This window comes from Balaenoptera physalus (assembly GCF_965194825.1).
Source record: "Balaenoptera physalus genome assembly, chromosome: 20".
Lineage (NCBI taxonomy): Eukaryota > Metazoa > Chordata > Mammalia > Artiodactyla > Balaenopteridae > Balaenoptera > Balaenoptera physalus.
The window spans coordinates 8117782-8141991 of NC_138901.1; the positions used below are offsets into that span (position 1 = coordinate 8117782).

The window sequence follows — 24210 nt, forward strand, 5'->3', positions numbered from 1 at the left end:
TTTGTTATTGGTGTTCTCTGTTTCTAAAAGACAACCTGGGAATAAGTCTTTAGATTCGAGCCCAAGAGAATCAGTGTGCATCAAAGCATGAGGAGTCGCCTGCACAGCAACAAATCCGACAGAGTTACGACACAGATGACACTGTTGTGGGAAAGGTGCGTTCTAGAACACTGACCAGCAAAGGGAAGAAGACTGTCTGGGTTTAAAGCTTCCACTATTCTGTGGAAATACACATGGGTACTGCAAACTTGAACTCCTCCTGGACACTTGCAAACAGTCCAGTTTACATTTGTTAAGTGGTGTGGGACAAGGGGAGGGATTAAGCACAGCATGTATTTGCTAAAACAAATATTTATATGTTCATAAAAGGCTAGAAAACCAGCCACTGAAATGATAAAAAGCAGTTATACTTGAGTGGTGGAATCATAGGAGACTTTTTTTTAACCTACTTTTTGTATGTTTTTGCAATTTTGTATTAAGTATGTATAAGTAACTTAATATAACTTGCAATCAGAAAAATAAAAAAGCTATCAATCTAAGACAAATAAGAGAATAATCCCACCAATTTTTCTTCAGTGTTGGATCACAGAGACCGAACAACAGGACGTTAGGTCTGCACTTTCCCTACGTCCCTGACCCTGGGTGCCTACACTCCCACGCCCTCCGCATTCACCTGTCTACCCGCTGCCGCTCTTTCTGCCAGCGGCTGCCCTCTACTCTCCACAAGTGCTCTCCACAGTTACAGGTGGCTTCCGACTGCCTTCTCTCACAGAGCATCTTGCTTGACCCCTTCTCTCTGGCATCAAAAGCTGTTGAACAAAATTCTTCAGTAAGATAACTCTTAGGGAAGAGGATGAAGTGTGGATTAGGTAAAGAAAGATCAATTAGAAGGGTTTTTCCAACATCCCAAAGGCAATTATGCTAAATGGAATGTAGTATCATAGATTTGGATCCTGGAACAGAAAAAAAGACATTAGTGGAAAACTAATCCAAGTAGAAGTGTGTAGTTTAGCTAATCGTGTGGAACCAATGTTAGCTTCTTGCTTTGGACAAATATACCGTGTTACATAAGATGTTAACGTTGGGGGGAAGCTGGGTGAAGGGTATACCAGGATCTTTGCAACTTTTCTGTAAACCTAAATAGTGTTTTTTTTAAAATGCAATTATGAGGGCATGAAATAGGACAACTATAAGAATAAAAGAAAGATGGGGGACAGACTGAATACATATTCCCAAGGCAGGTGTCTCGCTTCACGTTAATGCTTCCGGGCACCTAAAACACAGCACATCCAAAACAGAGTCCCCACCCTCCGTCCCCACTGCTGTTACTGGAGGGACATCACCTGGTCGTGCCCCTGGGAAGCCCGGGTCTCTGCCACATGTCCCCTCACTCCCTGAATGCTGGGGGACCACGTGTCTGCAGTGAATGGCTATTCCTCTTTCAAATGGTTACTGTTTAATGAGGACAGAGCTTCAGTTTGGGGAGATGAAACAGTCCTGGAGATGGATGGTGGAGAAGGTCGCACAAAAACGTGACTATACTTAATGCTACTGAACTGTACACTTACAATGGTAAATTTGGGGGCTTCCCTGGTGGCGCAGTGGTTAGGAATCCGCCTGCCAATGCAGGGAACAGGGATTCGTGCCCTGCTCCGGGAAGATCCCACATGCCACGGAGCGGCTAGGCCCGTGAGCCACAACTACTGAGCCTGCGCATCTGGAGCCTGTGCTCCGCAACGGGAGAGGCCGCAACAGTGAGAGGCCCGCGCACTGCGATGAAGAGTGGCCCCCGCTCGCCGCAACTGCAGAAAGCCCTCGCACAGAAACGAAGACCCAACACAGCCAAAAATAAATAAATAAATAAATAAATAAAGAGTGAATGGTGGTCAACATCTGTTCCTCATATTTAAAAAAAAAAAAAAAAGGTAAATTTTATGTTATGCATATTTTGCCACAATAAAAAACAAGAAACGTAATGGCTCCTCAACTCGCTCCTGACCATCCCGGCACCTGGCCTGCCGACACCCACTGCTGCAGCCCTGTCAGTGCTACACGTGCTTTGCTTCTTACTCCCCAGAAGCCTTTCCTGCCCTTGTGCCCCGCTGAGCAAACCTTCCCCAACACCCATCCACCTCTCTATCCCCATGAGCCTAACTCAAAGCTTTACGGCTGCTGTCTCACATTCAACAGAGTCCTAATTTCACTTGGGAGCTGGGTCCCCAGGTCAAACTGAGCATCATCAAAATTATCCTTGAAAAATCCCTGACACCATCACTAAGTTCAACACACCAGCTTTCCCTCTGAAGTCCTTGGGTTACACTCAGGGGCCATTCTGTTTGAAAAATCAGTACTTTCAACACTCTGCGTGAGCCATGCATATATATATGTGATGTGCAAATTAAACGTACAGAAGACACAACTCACTTGCCCTGTATGTAAAAGCCTCCTAACTGGTCTCCAGGATCCCCAGCTCCCCTACCTAATCCATCTTGTGAACTGCTGCCAGATCATTCACTCATTCACTGCAAACTTTGAAGTGGCTCCTCATTATGTAAAAAAAAAAAAAAACACAAAACAAAACCGGAAACAAAAAAACCAAACTCCTGAGTCTATCATTCAAAGACCTTTATAAACACAGAGCAAGTGCGATGCAGTCTCTGAGGGGCAACTGCCTGGCGTAACCCAGGCTCTCCCACTCACTACGTGACCTTGGGCAGCCTCAGACCCGCCCTCATCTGTTCAATAATAACACCTGTTCCACAGGGTTTTCCCACATGAGCTAACACATGTAAAGTGCTTACAACAGTGCCTAGAACTCAGCAGGTGCACGAAAACGTTGACTGTTATTATTTGCAATCAGATCCAAGCACATTTGCTGCCACTCTCTCTCTCACCTGCCTTCTCCTCACCCCCACCTCTAGCTCGGCAGTTCTCAAAATGTGGCCTAGGGATCCCTGATGCCCTTGAAGGAGGTCCAAAGTCAAAACTTCCTCAAAATACTATTAAGGTGTTACTTGCTCTGTTCACTCTCGTCCTCTCACAAGTCTATGGTGGAATTTTCCAGAGGCGCCATGATGTCATGATGTCACTGTTCTGATGGCTAACAGAATGTGTGCCTGGGCATTCCTGAGTTTTAAATTTTGCTTAAATTTCTTATATGGTAAATATCGATACAACCCATATAAATGAAAGCTCACTGGGGGCCTCAATAATTTTTAAGTCTAAAGGAGCTCTAAGGCCAAGTGAACTATCGCTCCGGAATGTTGCCCAAACTTCCGGCCTCTCTTGTCTTTGTTCACATTGGTCTTCCCACTTAGGACACCCTTCCCTCCCAGCACTGTGATTCCAAATTCTTACCTTTCAAGAGCTAGCCCAAAACCTGCCTCCACGAAAGCTTCTCCTAATGCTCTCCCACCAAACTCCCTTGAGTGTTCACTGCACCTTCAGATGGAACCTTATGTGCGCTCCTTCATTCACTCATGAAACAAACATCAGTGCTGCTTTGGGCCAGTCCTGTTCTAGGCACTGAGAACAGAGACGTTTCTGACCCCTTACTTTCTGGTGGGGGAGACAGCAAAGAAGGAAATGAAGTAATAAAATCTCAGAGACTGCTAGGTGCTATGAAGAAAATAAAGCACTCTAATCTAAGGGGTTAGAGCGATGTTGTTCTATCCTATCAGACTAAGTTTCTTGATCAGTGCTATCCAATACAGTAGCCGTTAGAGAAAGGAAAATGTAAAATATTTCAATAATAATTTTTTTTTTTTAATTTTTATTTATTTTTGGCCGTGCTGGGTCTTCGTTGCCGCGCGGGCTTTCTCTAGTTGCAGTGAGCGGGGCTGCTCTTTGTTGTGGTGCGCGGGCTTCTCATTGCGGTGCCGCGGAGCACGGGCTCTATGCGCACGGGCTTCAGTAGTTGCAGCACGCGGGCTCAGTAGTTGTGGCACGCGGGCTTAGTTGCTCCGCGGCATGTGGGATCTTCCCAGACCAGGGCTCGAACCCGCGTCCCCTGCATTGGCAGGCGGATTCTTAACCACTGCGCCACCAGGGAAGTCCCTCAATAATAATTTTTATACTGATTACACGTTGGCATATTTTTGATACATTGGATTAAAATACATAACAATTAATTTCACCTGTTTTCTATTTTCTTTTCAAACGTGGCTCCTTATTAAGGTTAAAATTACAAGACGTGGCTTACATCACGTGTCCATTGCTCAGGACCCTTCCAGAGCACAGGCTGGCCCACTGTGGCTTACAGGCCAAATCCAGCCTGCTGCCTCGTTTTTAAAGTAAAATCTTATTGGAACACAGCCCATGCCCATTTGTTTGCTTATTGTCTCTGAATGTTTTCACACTGCCACGGCAAAGGTGAGTAGATGTGAAGGAGATGGTATAGCCTGCTAAGCCTAAAATATTTCTACCTGGCCCTTTATGGAAGTCTGCTGGCCCCTGATCTAGAGGGCAGGGTCTGGGGCGGGGTTCTCCACCTTCCACAGCACTCAGCAGTTGCAGGGGCAGCTGTGTACCCAGTGCAAAGAGCCCGAGGGATCTCCCTGGTGGTCCAGTGGTTAAGAATCCACTTCCAATGCAGGGGACTCGGTTCAAGGGGAACTAAGATCCCACATGCCTTGGGGCAACTAAGCCCACGCAAAACGATGAAAGAGCCACAAAAGATCCCGCGTGCCGCGAGCAAGACCCGACACAGCCAAAAATAAATACATTAATTAATTAATTTAAAAAGAAAGAAAGAAAGAGAAAAGAGCCCGAGTTTTGGCAGCACAAACATCCCAGGCCGGCCCCTCACTAGTCGTGTGGCCTCGAGCGAGTTACAGCCATCCTCTCAGTTTTAGTCTCTTCCTCTCTAAAATGGGGACGCTGGCCACTTTCGGGAAAGAGAAAGATGACACACGCAAAGCAAGCATTACACTGCCTGGCACACAGCAGGCAACCCGCTGGTACAGGCTGGATAAAGGATAGCAATTTCAATCATTTTTCTCTTGGACTGGTTGCATTATACTCATAACAACTGTCATATATTTACACCCTAAAAAGAAATTAAGTCCAATGAAACGTCTTAGCGACAGCTGTGTATTAATATTGGTCAGTAGGCAAAAGGGTAGTGGGGAAGAAAACAGGTCTTTCTACCACTATGACCTGAAAGCACTGTCTGGTTTTTAAGGGAAACTTAATTTCCCTTCCCTCCTGTGGCCCCATCTTTTGACAATTTCTGGCATTAACACTGCTACCAGAAGACTAAGCAGAAGGGAGACAAAAACCTCAAACCAGTTGTATATACTTAAAACTTGGTATGGGGGTAGATTAAAAACTGAACCTATTGACATCAACAGAGTTTTTAAGGACCTACATATCAGTCCAATTCAAAGGGTAGTTAGTCCCAACAAGCAGAATCTGCATCACAGGGAGCATATTAGACGTGCAGGTCCTCAGGCCCACCCACCCCAGTCTGACTGTTTCAGAAGAATCTGCATTAACAAGAGCCAGGTGATTCCATGCAATCAGCCTTTACAAGTGCCGATCAGGTATCATTTACCCACGCTTTCCCCACTCCCCCACCACTAATAAACAGGGATGGTTAGATCCATTTTTAATTGAAGGAGTTACTCACTCCTACACGTGAGTCACTCAAAATATAAGCTTTCACAGAAAGCTCTCTTTCTCAAGAAGCGTCCAACCCAGGGAGAGAACCCGAGTGTGTCGTCTAAGTGCCACGGGGCTTGAGACGCAAGAAACAGCGCAACTGATTTGGGGAAACAGATTAGCTGGAGTCACCTGAAGAGGCTGGAGGCTATGTGAAACACAGGTGAAGAGCCTTGAAGACAAGCTAAGGCATGACAAGCGGCTGGGGGGTCACCCAGGGGGGTCAGCCTGGGGTCCCGGGTCTAGAGGCAGGGAGACCGGGAGAGGAGTCTGGACACGAGGCAACCAGAGAGCAAACCAGTGCAGGAGAAAGGACATGCAGAGGATGCAAGAGGCATTTCGAACAAAGATTTAATGACAAATTAGAACGGGGGCCTGACACCAAAGGTACAGACAACAAAAGAAAAAACAGACAAATCTGGGCTTCATGAAAAATTTAAAACTGTATGCGTCAAGACATTACCAACAGAGTAAAAAGGCAACCCAGAGAATGGGAGAAAATATTTGCAAATCACGTATCTGATAAAGGATTAATATCCAGAATACAGAGAGAACTCCTAAAACTCAACAACAACAAAAAACAAACAACCCAATTCAAACATGGGCAAATGACTTGGAATAAACGTTTCTTCAAAGAAGATATACAAGTGACCAATAAGCACATGAAAAGATGCCCAACATCGCTAATCATTTGGGAAATGCAAATCAAAACTACAATGAGATATCACCTCACACCCAGCAGGATGGCTATTATCAAAAAATAAATAAATAAAAATAACAAACTAGGATATGGAGAAATTGGGACCCTTGTGCCCTGTTGGTGGGAATGTAAAATGGTATCACTGCTATGGAAAAACAGTATGGCAGTTGCTCAAAAAAGTAAAAATAGAATTACTATATGATCCAGCAATTCCACTTCTGGGTATATCCTAAAAGAACTGAAAACAGGACCTCAAAGAAATATTTGTACACCCATTTTCATAGCAGCATTATTCATAAGAGGGAAAAAAAATTAGAATGGGAGCCCAGAAAGGTAAATTTAAAATGATCCCAAATGTTCTGATTTTTAGAAGATGTACACTTGAGTATTTAGAGGTGACCGTCACCATGTCTGCTACTAACTTACCAATGGCTCAGGAGGAAACATATTCGCATACTCTCACACACACAGATAAAGCAAACTTGGCAGAAGGTTAACTGCTGACTCATGATGGTTGGTAATTAGTAATCACTGGCCTAGTCGTCCAACTTTTCAGTATGTTTGAAATTTTTTCATAATAAAAAGTTGGGAAAAGGAATTTTTAAAAGTCCACAGATTTGGGGTGGGGAGGGCAGTTACACGTGAGAAGTCTGAGGCTCTAGATGACAGGACAGGGCTAGCAAGTAAGCAGTTGGGAACGTGCTATGGACGTGGAAGTCGTGTAAATGCAGGTACCAGCTGCACTGCAGGAGCCGATGAGAGCACTGAAGAAAAGACAGGAGGAGAGGAGAATCTCTGAGAGAGGTAAGGGGAAAAAAGGTAAAAGAGAGAAAAATTCACTACAGCCAGTATAGTGGAACCCAATGGAAGAAAGGTTCCCGTAGGAGGGTGATGGACCGTATTAACAAGGCTGGCAGGTCAAAAGGACAGGAACTGAGAAAAAATCAGTGAGTACAATGACCAGGAATTCACTAGTCCTTTGTGACCTTCCGAAGAGCTGTTCACACCCAGTGGTGTGAGGCCAGAAGGAGAAAGGCTTTGGGGTGTGCCAGCCACAAGGAAATGGAGACACACACCCCTTCTCATCACGGGGTGCTGGGGTGCCCCCCAAAGCACACCGGGGTGGGCGAGATGCTCTTTCTTCCTCATCTTGAAGGTGATATCATCAGCCTTCAGGGCCCTCGAACTCCCTTAAGTAATTAAACAGAGCAGACAAGTATGAGGATGCTTTCAACACGGAGAATGTCACGTCCTGATGCTGCCAGAAGCCACACAAGAGACACAGATGTGTGTGTGTCTGTACTCCTTCCCACCTGCACTTACGGGGGGCCAGCAAGGGCAGTCCCGTGGATATGCCTGTCAGGACAGCTTCACTAGCCCTCATCACACAGCATCTCCCACAAAAAGGATCAAAATTAAAACAAGGAGGAAGAACCTCATCAGAGCTGCGGAGTGTGAAAGACCAGCTCTCTGCTTGCAGGATGCAAATGAAGAACACGCTTAAGACTGCAGGAAATCTCTCCAGGAGCTGGGGGGTTTCATTTTATTGTTGAATAGGATTGACTGCTTTTTCTTTTTCTTTTTTTTTTTTAAAGCACTACTCAGTTAAACTTTTTTAACTGCTCAGATTGTCATAGTTAGAATGAATTTTTACCAGATATAGTTATGCTATCAATTTAAACCAGAAGTGACCTGGTAAGTGTCTTACTCCTTTGACCTCGTTGCAGAAAATAAAATGTTTCCGTCTCTCAAAATATGCAAACCAAAAACCCCTCAACCAGTCAACTGGATTTAACCCAAAAAGGACATGCATTCCAGCACTCACTGCCCAGCTGAATACTTCTGAACAATGTATCATTTGCCTCAATGTTTAAATCATAAAAAGTTTTTCACAGTCCTGCTTCAGAAGAACACAGTATACCTGTGGACAAAACTGACCAAAAGATCCATTCAACACAGTCAGCCTGCACTGAAGGACATGAATTCCTCAACCGCAGAGAGCAGCTGAAGAGCAAAACAAGGGCAAATAAGCTTGGAGTAGATAAGTGCAGAGCGTTACCCATTAACATGATTCAGTTCTATTCTGAACTACAAAAAATTCCAGTAAGCGTTTTGCTCTTCCCTGTCTGTAACCACACGTCAGGTGGTTCCTAATAAAGCCCCCTGAGGCTGGCGGAAATGTCAGCAAGAGAAGCAATTCTGAACGTGTGTCCCTGCTCAGTAAGAGCTGCCACTGTGGACGCAGCAGCATGAAAACCTCGACTTTCTCAGGGCTTAGCATCGAGCCGCCAGGCCAGTGAAGCCTCAGGGAGGAGCTACAGTTAAAAACACCAAACTGCTAGTAAATACAAGTGACAGCATCTTGTAAACCGAAAAGCACTTCGTAAACGGTCCTGACGGCCATTTCCCCCTTTTGAGCACCCTCCCACCCCGATCCAGAAGCAGCCTAAGCTCTGGGCCGCAAACTCCGAAAGTTCTTTCAGTCGGAGCAGAAGCACGGATTATGTCTTCCAAGGGTTAAGGCTTTTTAAAAGAGAACCCACTCATCATCAAAATCGCCCTAAATTCAACTCCGAGGGGACCACAGGGTCAGCTAACACTGATCACGGGTCCAGCATTGTTGTGATGGCAATTCACGTCACACACTATACCTGCACCCCTCTTGTAAAGTACTGGCCCCACAGATGTTCCACTGGAGTCCATGAGGCCCCCGGGGTAAAACAGTAAAAAAGAGAAAAAGTTCCTTTCAATAGGACAGGAAAATGACAAAGAAAAAAGTAGGAATACCAGTGATGCGGGGATAGGAAAAGCACTAAAAGACCTTCAATGTCCTAAAGCAAAAACAGGTGGGGAGCAGAGTCCGCCGGGAAACTGAGAGGAGAAGGGACTGGGACCGAGCGGAATTCAGCCTCTCTCCCAGGCGTCCTTCCGAACCTGAACCTGACTCGTGACTCAGCATTCCCAGCCAGAGGGTGACAACAGCAGCAGGAGAGGGGGCACGAGGTCAAGCTGGATTTCCTAACACCAACCTTTTCTAAGACAACACAGAAAGACCAGTTACTCAGACTTGCTCTGCTGCGGGAGATGCAGGTGGGGAATCAGACTTACAAAGGTTCCTTACACTCAACATCTAGGGGTGTTCACAGATTCTCCGGAAATGAAATGTGTTTTCTGACCATGATTTTGATAACGACCGAGGGGCTAGGGAATGACCACTGTAGAAGAGAAGCGCCCTGTAGCGCCAACATGGTGTTGCTCCCACACTCCTGCTCCCAGCCGCGATCGCCCCCCTCGCGGCCACGGGTCCACCGTCCACCCATCCCAGTGCCCTGCCTTTCTCCTCACCTGTGCTTCCCTCCTACTCCACTATGACTTCTGAGTGTGCAAAGACTGGATGATTAATGCCAACCACAGGGTTTGTGACTCATGTTTGATTAGGGAACTCGATATAGTAACGACCTATGAATCCTCAGATGACAGCAAACTATATTTACTTCCATTTGTATTTGGGTTCCTCCACTTATTAGCAGTGTGACATTGGACAAGTTACTCAACTTCTCTGTTCCTCAGTTTCCTCCTCTGAAATACAGGGATAATAATAGTACCTAATTCACAGGGGTACTGTAAGCATTAAGTGAGCAATACACATAAGTGCCCAGCACATAGTACCACAATGATGAGATGAACAAACCTTATGTAATCCTTAAGTACAAAAGCAATACTCTGCCATCCCTATAATTCGTAATCTCATTACCTGTCTTTTGGGAATTTCAAAAGATGCCTCCTAGATTCTGGAAGATATACATAACATACATACATACATACATACATACATACATACATACATACATATTCATTCCCTCCCCCTCCTGGAGGTTGGTGGACTTTCGCAGACGTTACTTTAAACGTGCACTACTGAATTTCTTATAAAGTAACAGAGAAGTGAAGATCATGAGTATTTATAGAAGAGGCTTAATAAAGAAATCAAATCTATAATCCACCAGATCACAAGCAACAACATCATCAAATAGGAATTCCTACACCCCTGGAACAATTCCCTGTGGTGCACCTTTTGCTTCTCTTTCGAGTGGCATCGCCCTATGACACGTGGACGTGATCTCCTGAAGGGACGGGGCTGGCTCTGTCTGATGGACATCAGGATGGTGTCTGCTAATAGCCAAGTGGCTGCTACGGGCACCACCTGGCTACACTTCTGGTTGTTCCCCCTGTGCAGGCTCATTTCAGGGGCTAGAAAGACAGACCTCGTATTTTATTGCAGAGAGACAAAATGAGGCAGTGACAAGGCCAAGGTCATTCAGAGTAGGTGACAGACAGGAAGGACACCCAAGGGTTTTGACTTCCAATCACAGGACACAAACACACGCCCTTCATCTGGTGAAAGTGCCCTTGAGTCAGGTGGCGAGCCAGACAGAGGCACCACGAAGGCACTGAGGCCTAGGAGTTAGAAACCAGAAGCCAAGGGACGAAGACTAAAATCACAGAACAACAGTGAGATGCCACAAGCGCTGTGATCCTACCTGAATAAAATGTAATTAGATGCACTTAGTCCTGCATCTTGGTTAACCTTACATCACTAAGAACAACTGCTTTTAATGGGCCCAGCACCTGGACAAGCGAGGCAAGCAAACTTCTCATGCTGTGATGCTACACTTAAATAGCTTTCCCCATGGAAATGATGGCCTGAGTAGGAGCCAAAAATAGACTGAAGAGCCAATTCCTGACATCAGGGATGCTACACACACAAACACACACACACACACACACACACACACAACATCTCACAAAAGCAGGATGATCATGAACAGACAGCTTTAATTTAGAGACATTAAATTTCAAACCAGGCGAGACGCTGAAAGTTGCGGCAACTGAGAGCAAAAGACAACGCACAAGAGATGGGAAAGCAAAGGAAAGCTAAAGCAGTGTAAACAGGAAGGCCCTAAACCTGGACAGACAGACAGCAGTTAGCTCTCTTCCTTATAGGGGCCACTCTGTCCAACCATCTCACGTGGAGACCAGAAAGACCCACCATGTCTAGCCAATGCTCAAGAAGGGGAAGAGGCCATCGGCATTTGGCTTTATTCCAAAAATTTACTCAAAGGATGACCACTGATGGGGATGGGGCAAATCTCCGCATAGGAGACCCGTGGCCAAATGGGAAAAGTTGCAAGTAGATAAATCAGCTACCATACTGAAGGGGTCAGGAGCTCAAGGAAAGGAAGGAGCTCAAACTGCATGCTTCTTTTAAGTCCTAAAGAAGCTTAACTTTGGCTGCTTGAAGCCTCAGGAGCTGGACCATAAATTCCAGTTTCTAGGAAGAACTACTTATTTTATTTCTGCTGATAATTTTCATGGTAGTGGCCAGGAGGGGGTAGGACTTGTTGGCCAGCCTCTTCATCTCTCTCTCTGAATTTTCTGAATTTGTTCATTAAAAACTTAAAAGAAATCAAGAGACTAAGATTACTCACTGTCACCGTACTAACATGAAAGCTGCAAAAACACTCCACAGCCTACTAAACAATCCACACTAACAGGACACTATTTATAATATGCCAATAGGTGGCAGCTTTAAAAAGAAATAAGTTTCCCAAGATTGTCACTATTTGATTCTATCAATAATTGGGTTCTCAAATCTCATAACCAGATTAGTGGTGGACCAGGAATCAGAACCTAAATGCTCAGTCTCGGTCTAATGGTCTTTCCCTTACAGCACACCGTCACCTCAATGGATTTATAAGGAGTGCGAGGTGAGAAGGAAAATCTTCCTAAACCACAACGCTGCAAGGCCCCAGGACCCACCCCATCACCCTAGTGGGTGGTCAGGAGCAAAGCAAGAGAGACATTCAGCTGACCAGGGTCATCTGTGCCTACGGCTCAGGGTAACGGAGAGGTACCTATCAGGTATAAACTCGCCTCTCCCTCCCAAATAAGCCTATTCTCAAATCCTAAAAGCAGCAGTGGGTCCTGCCATCCATGAACAGACACTACATGTCACCACTTCCTAGAATTCTTATATCCCTTAGCTTCTGCCAAGCTCAGAAGCTGCAGAAACTACAATGTCAAAGAAAACATCACCACTGGAGCCACGATGGATTTCAACAAATTCAAAGCAAGTCAAGAGGGCAGCTTCAAAATATATCCAAGCTGGCGCCTTAAAGCTATTTTCTACTAAATTCCAAGATAGGTATTTTAAGTCAAACTTCGTATAATTACACATGGTGGGGGGAGACAGACTGAACATAACTGTAAACAAAGTTAACCACCAGTGTCAAGATGAACAGGAACAACAACTGATAAACATGGCAGCTCCCGGCAATGAGCTAGGCCTGCCTCCCTGAGTCCCAGGGCAGGAGGCCATGACAGAGTAAAACGAGTTCCGTTCCAGAAGTCATAAACCTTTAGAGAAGATGGTTAGGGCAAAACATTTTTTAAGAACCCACGGGAAAACGCTAGCAATCATTTGCTAGTGTGACAATGCACAAACACAGCGTAAAGAGCAAAAATCTTCTCTTCCCAACACGGCAATACTGGTGGTAATTTTTAAGAAGCATTCTGCTGCAGAAAGTAATCTTTTCCGCATACTTTTGCATGAACTTACCATTTTCTCTCTGAGTCAGAGAAACTACCGCCTGATTTGTATTTCTCTGAGGGGAAGCCAGGGGTCCTGCGTGCAGATTTCTGTGTCTGTGGATGCCCGTGCACTGGCCAGGAAAAAGACCTTGCTGGTATCAGCAGTCACTTCTGCCACTAGGAAATGGATCACAGGCTCTTCCTGGGAGCGAGGCCTTTTTCCCCGCCTGAGCTGTCATCACAGACCCCTTGTGCAGGTCACCTTTGTCACCCAGGGTGTGAGAAACCCAGATTAACTTCTAAAGTGCCCTCCCCTGAAATCACACCACTCAACATCCCAGGCAGCTAAACCAGCCCAGGCCTGATTCCTGCTTCGAAATGTTTTCTTGAAGGAGAGGAGGAGGAGGAGATGAAGAAGGGGTGAAAAATACAGGGGGCGTGTGTGTCTGTCTGAATCACTGATAGGAATTCACACTCAAGAAAACAAGTCATGAAAACCACCAAACCAACCTTGGTTCACAGTTTCAGGTTATGACGATGAACGCTTTTTGCAGTTTTGTAAAACTGCAATATTCACCAACATCATAGGGGAGTCTGACGTTTCCTTAATGGCCTCAGGTTAAAAAAAAAACCCTTCAGGTTTCCAAATGGGTGGCTCTCCTCCATCCATGGTTCTATAGTATTTTTTTTTTTCAAGAAGTCCAACTGTACTTAAGAGTCATCAATGCCAGTCAGCAGCTGTCACATCCCTCCCTGCTCCCCCAGTACTATTAATATCACGGCTCTGATTGTTAATGATTTACTCAAAGTTCCCTGCAGCAATTAAAACGAGGCAACAAGGTAAAACACAAAGGAGTTGGTTTTCTTCACCCATAATAACGCATTCTGTAATCTAGTGAACTTCTTGGGGTTTTATGTCGGCCGCGATTTTCACCTCTATCTTTGTTTTGGAATGCCACAACCCCTCCCTGCACGGACCGGACCGGCACGGCCTTCCTTTCTGGATGCACAATGCAGCATGTAGCTCCTTGCGGGTCAGCAAAACGCCGCACCAGTGTAAAGCCGAGCGTGCCCGAGAGCCCCAGGAGTTCCCCCCACTGGAGTGGGTCCACATACACGATCTTGAGGCCGACACCGCAGCCTAGTACGGCTTGGAAGTCCTCCGCGTGCGGAAGCCCGGGGCCCGGTGGCCCAGGGCTAGTGCAATGACTTTGCACCGGAGCGTCCCCTCCGCTGAGGCTTGTCCTCCCACCTCGGCCCACTGCAGTTGCACCATTCCGGGCAGCGCCCCGCACATCTCCCCTCCTACCCTAGGGCTCTAGCAGCCAACTCGGTCCTCCGTCGGCCCCCGGGCCCGGTCCCCGCCCGCCGGCCCGCCGCCCAGCCGCACCTTGGTCTCCTTCACGTGCTGCTTGACGCCCTCCGGGTACCACTGGACGCGCACGTAGCCGCGGCGCAGCGGGCTGGCCCGGCCCTCCTCGTGGCCCGCGCCCCCCGCCTCGGAGCAGCCCGAGCTCCCGCGGCCCTCCTCCTCGCCCTCCGAGTCCGAGTCCTCGCCGTGGATGAGTCGCACCAGCCCGAAGTGCACCGAGCCGCGGTAACGGCCCGACACCAGGTCGTGAGAGAACAGCAGCCGCTGCGAGCCGGCTTCGGGACCGGAGTCCGAGGACGGCCCGGAGGCCGAGTCCGGGGCGGGCGCCGGCGCCGGGGCCGAGGCGGGGGCTGCGTCCGGGGCCGAGGTCTCGTCCGGGGCCGTGTCCGGGACCTGGGCGGGAGCCGGGACTGCGGGCGCGGGCGCTGCGGGATCCGCCATAACTGCTCTGCGCGAGTCTCGGGCGGCGGCGGCGGCGGCAGCAGCAACGGCAGCAGCGGCGGCGGCGAAAGAGGCGCGGGCAGGCGGGGCCAGCCGGCGCCGGGGGCGGAACCACGGCGCGCTGACGTGACCTTACGTGCCGTCGTCGTCAGGAAACCGAGATGCGGTTGCTAGGGGCTACCGCCTTGTCGCTAGGGGACGCTGGAGATTCTGCCTGGGGCGGGGGGCGAGGTGGGAAAGGATGAACTCCACGAGGGCGGGCGGGGCCAGAGGGGATAAAAGTAGAGGGAGCGGGCAGGGGTGGGGACCCAGGAGGAGGAAGTAGTGTGGTCACCGAGGAAAAGGGGAGTGGCCGAGGTGGGACGGAGGATGGTCCGAAGAGTGTCAACAACACTTCATGAGCTCCCCTGGCGTCTCCAATCTAGTCATAGGCACTGAGAGGGATACAGAAAGAACAAGATACAGTCTCTGTCCTCTAGGTGTTTACAATCTAGTTGGGGAGGCAAAACATGTACTGTACACATTAAATAGCTTAAAAGCAGCTCCAAGGCAGCTTGTAAGCAAGGTCACATAGAGAGTGTATCTAGAGTGTATTGCGTTAGGGAATTCCGTGCACAGCCTGGAAGGTTATGACCCCTCAGGGATTGGTCAAGGGGTTGGTGAAGGAGTCCCAGAGAACGATCAGAAAGGTAAGCAAGTTGGGCTTCCCTGGTGGCACAGTGGTTTAGAATCCGCTTGCCAATGCAGGGGACACGGGTTCGAGCCCTGGTCCGGGAAGATCCCACATGCCGCAGAGCAACTAAGTCCGTGCACCACAACTGTTGAGCCTGCGCTCTAGAGCCCGAGAGCCACAACTACTGAGCCCGCGCGCTGCAACTACTGAAGCTTGAGTGCCTAGAGCCAGTGCTCCGCAACAACAGAAGCCACCTCAATGAGAAGCCCGTGCACCACAACGAAGAGTAGCCCCCGCTCGCCGCAACTAGAGAAAGCCCGCGCGCAACAACGAAGACCCAACGCAGCCAAAAATAAATAAAATTAAAGAAAGAAAGAAAGGTAAGCAAGTGTTAGTGGCCCCTGTGGTTTGGCTTTAAATACACCTAAATGAGTTCAAAGCTCCTTGAGGCTTATGCATGGCAAGAGGTAGGATAGTGAGGTAGTTAAGAGTGGAAGCCATAGGGGCTTGCCGGTGGCGCAGTGTGAGAATCCGCCTGCCAATGCAAGGTACATGGGTTCAGTCCCAGGCCCGGGAAGATCCCACATGCTGTGGAGGTACTGAGCCCGCGCACCTAGAGCCCGTGCTCCGCAACAAGAGAAGCCACCGCAATGAGAAGCCTGCGCGCCACAAGGAAGACTAGGCCCTGCTCAGCGCAACTAGAGAAAGCCCGCATAACAAGCAAGAAGAGTTTGATTCCAATTTTCGGCACTGCCACTTACTAGTCTTATAAAGTTGGCAAGCTGATAAACTTTTTTTCACCTTAATTTTCTCATCTGTAAAATTGGAGAGGTAATAGCAGTACCCGTCTCATCTGGCATTTGAGAGGATTAAGTGAAATAGACCAGTGCCTGGCATATAGTTCCCTCAATAAAGGAACTTTTTAATACTATTACATTATTATAATATTTCAAGCCCCCTGCCTAGACTAAAATTCTAGATTGGCAGGACTCTTAGACCTATGATCTGCTCCAGATTGCCATTTTAAAATATAAAAAATAATTATACTAATGTGTCTCCTAAGTAAGTTCCAAAAGATTTAGATGTATTCTCAGTGGACAGATTCATAATGGGTTGTTGAAAGGAAATTAGAAATAATCAAGATATAGCCCTCACCTTTCTCAGTTAAAATCTTTTTTCTTTTTCCACAATTTTCTGCAAGACCATCAATGGCAGATTAGTAAGATGATTCAATATTACAGTATTTAGGTTCTTCAAAAAAGTCATTGGGTAGTTTATAGGCTGCCAAAGATACAGACTACATTCATGGAAAAGTTATAAGAACACTCATGAAAGAAAAAACATTTTAAAAAAAATAGAAAAAAAAAAAAAAAGAAGAACATGCATGAAGCACAGATGGCAACCTGAGTACATGAGATGCCCTGAGCCAAGTGCTTATTGAGTATTGATGTAATATTGGGCTTGGGGCGGGGGGTGGGGGGGGTTTGTCAATGGACCTGTATCTTAGAAAACTCATATACTAAGATATAGAAAAAGAACTTAAGGGGAATTAGTATATGATTCAGGGCCACAGCTGGGTTCCCAAATCATCGACTTGCCATCACAGACCACAGTGCAGAATGGCCATCTGGAATCATTGCTGTAAGGACACAGTTCCCCACTCCCTTCCCCATAAAGACCTGGGAGGCTTAGTAGCAGTGACATAGTAACTTCTATTCCATCTACCATGTCCCTTTAGCTCTGTCTCCTTGGTCCCGTTCACCTAACATTTATTGATCATCCACCTAACATTTATTGATCACCTATTATTGACCAGGCACTTTGCCAGTCACATTCACATACATTATCTTGTTTGTTATCACAATCTGGAATATAGGTGTAATTAACCCTCTTGTACCAGTGAGGAAACAGAACCCAAGGAATTCAGCGCCTAAGGTCACAAGGTAGTAACTGGCAGAGCCAGGTTGGAACCCAGGTTTCCTGACTCAAGTGCAGGGTCTTTTTTTTTGGCCATGCCGTGTGGCTTGTGGGATGTTAGTTCCCCAACCAGGGATTGAACCCAACCCCGGGTCCTTGGCAGTGAGAGCACGGAGTCCTAACCACTGGACCGCCAGGGAAGTCCCTGCAGGGGCTTTTCTAGTCCTGTGTCCATCAATGGATGGGGGGTGAGCAAGTCGTTAGGAGGGGCAGGGCAATGCAGGCCGGAAATCTTTGTTTGATGTCAAAATTCCAAGTGAGCTTTGCGTTCTACTCCAGCTTATGCCAGTGTTTGTTTTAATATAAAAAGAATGTCCTTTTTTCCCTAATCGTCGAGTAAAATTAGCACTCCAGGAAGATGTGCCGTGTTTATTCTGCGGCTTCTTATAATAACAGCTAATAATAGCAACCATTTATTGAGCTGTAACTTAATGCCAGGTACTATGATAAGTGCTTTACATAGATTACCCACCTTTACATAGATTATCCGCCTGTGAGGGAGGAAGTATGAGCCCCTACTTTGTGAAGCACTGTGCCAGACTGTGCTGTGCCCCGCTCCCACACCACTACCAAGAACATTCTAGGTTGTAGGTAAAAGACCTTGATTTCAAATGCTGACCCCTCCCTTGCTAAACGTGTTTTGAGCACGTGGATCCTCTTGTATTTATATGTGTAACTCTGGTGCCTAGTAAGTGCCTGGCACAGCACTGGCATGCAATAATGTACCATCTTGGTGGGTACAGTCTGAGGTTTCTGTGCTTCCATTTGGCCAGTTTCCCATCCTCTCCTGTGTATACCTGAGGAGTTGAAGCTGGGGTAGGGGAGAGCAGCGCTCTCTGGCCCTCTCCTGCCCATGCTATCTCAAAGCCCTTTCTTCTCTTTTTTTTCATATTTTATTTATTTATTTATTTATCTGGCTGCGCCGGGTCTTTGTTGCGACATGCAGGATCTTTGTTGCCGCGTGCACGATCTTTGTTGTGGCATGCGGGATCTTTTAGTTGTGGCATGTGAACTCTTAGTTGCAGCATGTGGGATCTAGTTCCCCAACCAAGGGTCAAACCCGGGCCCCCTGCATTGGGAGGGCGGAGTCTTAGCCCCTGGACCACCAGGGAAGTCCCTCAAAGCCCTTTCTATCACCCCCAGTTTGAGCTTCATCTGAGCCCTTTTACAGAGAGAGGCTCAGTACATTCCTCCCCACCTCGTGGTGACCTTCAGTGCCCTCACTCAGACCTGAGATGCCCTGGACAAGGTTTGAGGCTTGACTCCTTCCCAAACCCCAAACCCCCAGACACAGTCTCTTCACATCCAGGCTGGTGAGTGTGGTGAGCCTGGATGGAAGCGACTGCCTGATTTTTATTTTCATAATTGTTGAATGAAAAAAACCCTTTATTCCCCAATGGAGAAACCCCCTTCTCTCATGGCCCCAACACCTAGCCCTTCTTGGCGAATAGAGATGCTTCTTGGGAGAATTTTGCTTATTTACAAATGTGCCTGCCAGAAACTGAGCTAGCCTGGACACTCCCCTTGCTAGGGAGCTGGCCAGGTGCAGGAGGCAGCAGAGCTGACAACGAAGTGAGCTGATCTCGGGGAAGCAGGCTGTGTCTTGTCCGTATCTTAACCGGCCACTGGCTGCCGCTCCCGACCCATGCATGAAGTGTGCATGGGCCCCACACCGCCCCCTGGGGGAGCCTTACCCTGCCCGGCCTCTCCAAACCTCCGTGCAGGAGCAAATCCAGACGGGCGCAGCGAGGTTCTTCTACCCTGCAGTGAGTGTTTGGTGGGGGGGGGCTCTAGGCTGGCTTCAGCACTGGGGGCTTTAGTTCAGAAAGTGGGGCAGGAGGGGAGCTGCCCTGGAGAGTCCTCCCACACCTCAGTGGCTGGCTGGAGGAATGCCTCTGAGATCCAGCTGTGTGTTGCTCTAGAATCACGGGCTCTGGGAGTTAAAAGGGCTCTTCTTGTCCCTGGAGCCTCACCTCTCCTTGCATTGATGCCCTGGGAGAACCAAGTGTGGGGTCTGCCCAAGGTCACCCTGCAGTACAGTCAGAATCAGGACCCAGACCAGCTGGCCTTTGGCCATTCTCACTCCTGACTCTGAGGATGGGTTGCAATGCACTGGGTGAAACCCTTTGTGCCGAGGGCAACGGTGGGAAGGCTGAGCCATAGTGAGAGCCCAGGCTTGGCAGGCTCACCCTGCTTCCCTCCTTCTTGAGGACACAGGGGCCAAAGACAGCAAATCCACCAGACCAGCTTGCAGAACAACGGGGCTGCAGTGGCTTAATCATGCCGTGCTCTTCACCACCAACACCCCAGCACCAACACATGGGTGTTTCCTGGATGACCAGCCACGAGTGCAAAGTGGCATCTTCTCCCCAAACCCCTTCCTTTTCCCAGAGTCCTCATCCAGGTTGATGGCAGGGTCACTTACCTGGGTACCAAGTTGGCCACCTGAGGGTCAGCCCTCGATATTGAGCTCCGTAAGTCATCAAAGCCCAGGTCATGGTCCCTCTACCCCCTTTTCACAACCCCAAGTCCAGAGCTGCTCCCCGGAGGGCAGCTCCACAGGGGCTGGTGCGGGGGTGGTGTTGGGATGGTGCAGTGGCTAAGGCTGAGGTTCTGCAGTTAGATGAACGCGGGTTTGAAGCTTGTGCTGCCGCTGACTCACTATGTGACCTTGGGCAACTTATTTTACTTCTCTGAGCCTTGGTTTCCTTTCTGTAAAATGGGAATATTAACAGTACCTGCTAGATAGGGCTATTGAGAATTTAACTGACATGATGAATGGGAGGTGCTTTGCACCTGCCCGCACAACGTAGGAGCTTGATCAACGTTAGCTGCTGCTATTAGTTCATCTCCATCCCTTGCCTACGCCGTTGCTGTAGTTGCCTCACCACCTTGTTCCCGGGAGATTGAAAATATAAGCATGATCATCCGACTTCTTAGCTTAGCGTCTTTCCGTGGCTTTCCATGGTCCACCAGAGAATGGCACAAGGGCCCCTTCATGAATTGGTTCCTCCCACCTCCCACCTACCTCCCACCCCGCCTTCCACCTCTGCACCCAGTACCCACACTCCACGCTCTGGCCTCAGCTGCTCACGCCAGGATCCCGACTTTTTGGTGCCTCCATGCCTTTGCACTTGCTTCACCATCTGCTTGTAATTTTTTACTCCTCTACTTCAACCCATGGTTTTACCTAAAGAACTCCTTTTCATCTTACACTACTCAGCTTGGGGCTTCTTTTTATTCTATCTATCTATCTATTTATTTATTTATGGCTGAGTTGCGTCTTTGTTGCTGCGCGTGGGCCTTCTCTAGTTGCGGAGAGCAGGGGGTACTCTTCGTTGCGGTGCGCAGGCTTCTCATTGCAGTGGCTTCTCTTGATGCGGAGCATGGGCTCCAGTAGTTGTGGCTCGCGGGCTCTAGAGCGCAGGCTCAGCAGTTGTGGCGCATGGGCTTTGTTGCTCCGCAGCATGTGGGATCTTCCCGGACCAGGGCTTGAACCCGTGTGTCCTGCATTGGCAGGCGGATTCTTAACCACTGCGCCACCAGGGAAGCCCCAGCTTGGGGCTTCTTATCTATGAAGTCTTCCAAGAGCCCCATTTTCCCCACTTATTCCCCCACTTACCTGGTCATACCTGTCTGATTGCATTTATTTCCCTCTATTACAACCATTTGTTTGCATGCCTATCTCTCCTGTGGGACCGTATCTTCTTTGTACCTTTGTATTCCAGCATCCAGCATAGCTGTGATTCATAGTAGGTACTCAAAAGATTTTTGTTGAGAAAAAGACTCACAGACATAGAGAACAGACTTGTGGTTGCCAGAGGGGAAGGGGGTGGGGGAGGGATGGATTAGGAGTTTGGGGTTAGCAGATGCAAACTATTATATATGGACTGGATAAACAACAAGGTCCTACTGCATAGCCCAGGGAACTATATTCAATATCCTGTGATAAACCATAATGGAAAAAATATGAAAAAGACTGTATATATATGTATAACTGAATCACTTTGCTATACAGCAGAAATTAACACAACATTGTAAATCAACTATACGTCAATTTAAAAAACTTTTGTTGAATGATTGAACAAAACAAACCAACTTCTCTCAAAGGTCCCGACGGTGCCAAAAGTTCCCTGGGACACCTCTGTCTTTGCTCAAGTCCCCAGTTCTCCATTTGTCCTAGACACACACCCCACACAGGCACATTCACCCCATGTGCACATATGTACATATACACATGTATACACACACGTGCACACACATACACATGTGCCTCCCCCCCACCATTGCTCTCTCCTTAAACTTCAGTTTCTAGATCTGGACTGCCCGCTGCAGTGGGCCCTAACCACCTGTGGGTCTTGAGCACTTGAGATGTGGCTGGTCTGAACTGACATTGAATTTTGAAGACTCAGTGTAAAAAAAGAAAAAAAAAACAGAGTATGAAACATGTCTAATAATTTTTATATTGATTACTTGTTGAAATGACAATAACTTTATATATATCGGGTTAAATACAATATTTTATTAAAATCAAGCTAACCTGTTTCTTTTGGCTTTTTCTCGTGTGGCTACTAGAAAATTGAAAATCACATATGCGGCTCACGGGATCTTTCTGTTGGAGAGCCGGGCTCCAGATGCTCAGAAAGCCATACGTCCCTTCTTTCTCCAGGAGGTGGCGATCTCTTCCTGCTTTTGACACCTCCGTTGCAGAAAGGTCTGGAAAGTTCCTGAGGAAACTGCCTGTGTACTATGGCAGATTTTGAACCCTGAATAAGGCCGGGGCCACATTCAGCCCTGCAGTGATGTCAGCCTATCTATGCAAAGGAGGCTGCAAAATCAATCCACAGCAAATCACTGAGCTGTCATCCTCCTCAACAGAATCGCCACCTAGTTGATAGACTGCTAGTCTCTGTATCTAGCACGTTGCCACACGTTCAATACAATTTCTGTTTTCCAGGGGTTTATAAGCTCCCGGGAGCTCGCCCAGTGAACCTCCTGCACACAATTCTCCATCTCAGCCTCTGTCCCCTGGGGAACCTGCTAGTGACAGATTATGGTTGGAAAGGTAAATGTGATTAGGCAAAATGTGCTCCGTGCCAGGTGTGCAGAGCCTATCTTAAGTGCAGGGGAGGAATGAGAAAAGGATGCCACCCTCAAAACCACCAGAAAACGCAACTAGTTGCACAAGTGCCTGAACTGAGGGCTGCCTTCCCTGCCTGTCCAGGCCTTTTAGTTGCTCTGCTGGGAAAACTGGGATCTCAGGGGCATCATCAGAGTGTTTCGGGGCCCCCCAAAACACTGCATCTGGTCCCCACCCCTCTCTCCTGGAAGGACTCTTAACAGCTTTCAGGGGCCTCCTTGTTAGGGGAATCTGAGATCTTCTCTCCACTCTGGGCTGCATGAGATGCTGCTGGCCACCCCCTCCTTGGGTTTTGGGGTGTGTCCTGATCCTGGGTCTGCTCATCTCCTCATCTTTCTTCCTGTTAATGGTTCCCCCCCTCCCACCCAGAGAGAACATTCCCAAGCTTGGGCCCCAGCTTCGCTGTGGGGACACGCATCCCCTCAGAATGTTCTTCCCATACTGTGACTCAGATGTCCACTCCATCGTGAGGACAGCCAAGTCTGTAGCCGTCATCCCACCGCTATGCAGCATTAGTGGGATGGGGGCTCAGCCGGATCAGAGGCCAGGCTCTGCTGGGGCAGGTGGGCAGTCAGGTCCCACGGCCCTCTGGGGTTCACCATGTGCCCTGGACAACCTGCCTCCAATTGTCATAGAATGTTCTGGAGCCCTGGAGCAGGAACCCAGCCATAGCCCAGGATTTGCCTGGGACCACAGAGCCTGTAGGAGAGACCTGGCAGCCAGCCACAGCTGATGCCCAGATGTGTGTATCCCTGTCTGGCGGGCTAGGAGGCCCCACAGGAGACCAGGCTGGAGGGGGTGAAAGTGGGACCCCTACAGGGGAGCCATCATGGGAGAAGAAGTGCAGAGTGGGGGCAGGGTGAGCAGAGTCAGAGCTGGGGGAGCCGTGGTCGCAGGACCCTCTCAAGGGAGCTGGTGCTGGAGGGAGACTGTGGCACAAAGAGCAAAACTCTCTCAACAGGGGTCAGAAGAGAAGCCCCTGAGCCAGTGTCCCCACACCGGGACATTTGATGACGTTGACTTTACATCCAGTACCCAGACTGTCCCCTCACCACTGGGTCTGCAGTTCTAATTGGCCACCAAGCAAGTGCTCTAAATGATGGCACACTCAGGCTGCCAGAGCTGGAAGGACCCTCAGAGGTGGGCTTGCCCAGGCTTCCAGGGGACAGAGGGTGAATGCCTGTGCCAGCCAGTTGGCGCCAAGGCAGGGATTAGAGTGGACCCATGAGGCTTAGCCCCGTGCTCTTCCCCCAAAACTCTGGGGCCTCAGCCAGCCACTGTAGTCCTCTGCATCTGTGTGCCATCTGAGGTTTCACCCTCAGCACGCAGGGACAGGGCACAGGGTGGCCAGAGCCCTGCTGACTTCATCCTTCCTGTAAAATGGAGGCGGGGCGGGTGGGGGATTAGAAATCTCTGAGATCAACATCACGTGCTGCCCGGCCACACTTGCTACAACAGCCGTGTACCCAGGAGTCTGGATTTTTCTGGTCCTGAGCCTGTGGACGGCCCCTGGGGTGATTGGCTCTGTGGGGGGATCATTGGAGCCCCTGCCCCACAGTCCTGATAAGTGGGACCCCTGCCCCCGGGCTCCCAGAATTCAAGAACAGGAGTCCCCTGCTTGGGGCTTGGAGATGTGGGGAGAGAAGGTGGAGGAAGGA

The 24210-nt window shown here is 48.5% G+C and overlaps 1 protein-coding gene across 3 annotated transcripts in view; it reads right to left on the minus strand.

Annotated features, from left to right (window-relative positions):
- UBE2O (ubiquitin conjugating enzyme E2 O) overlaps positions 1-14859 on the minus strand; it is a 57044-nt gene extending 42185 nt beyond the window's left edge. Inside the window, exon 1 of one of the 3 annotated variants that reach the window (XM_082440226.1) lies at positions 14340-14858. In XM_082440226.1, coding sequence (XP_082296352.1) covers positions 14340-14762 — 423 coding nt within the window. In that variant the 5' untranslated portion in view covers positions 14763-14858. Of the gene's footprint in view, positions 1-14339 lie in introns of all 3 variants that reach the window. The other 2 variants (XM_082440225.1, XM_082440227.1) reach the window with 2 other exon arrangements.
- Positions 14860-24210: the final 9351 nt, after the last annotated feature.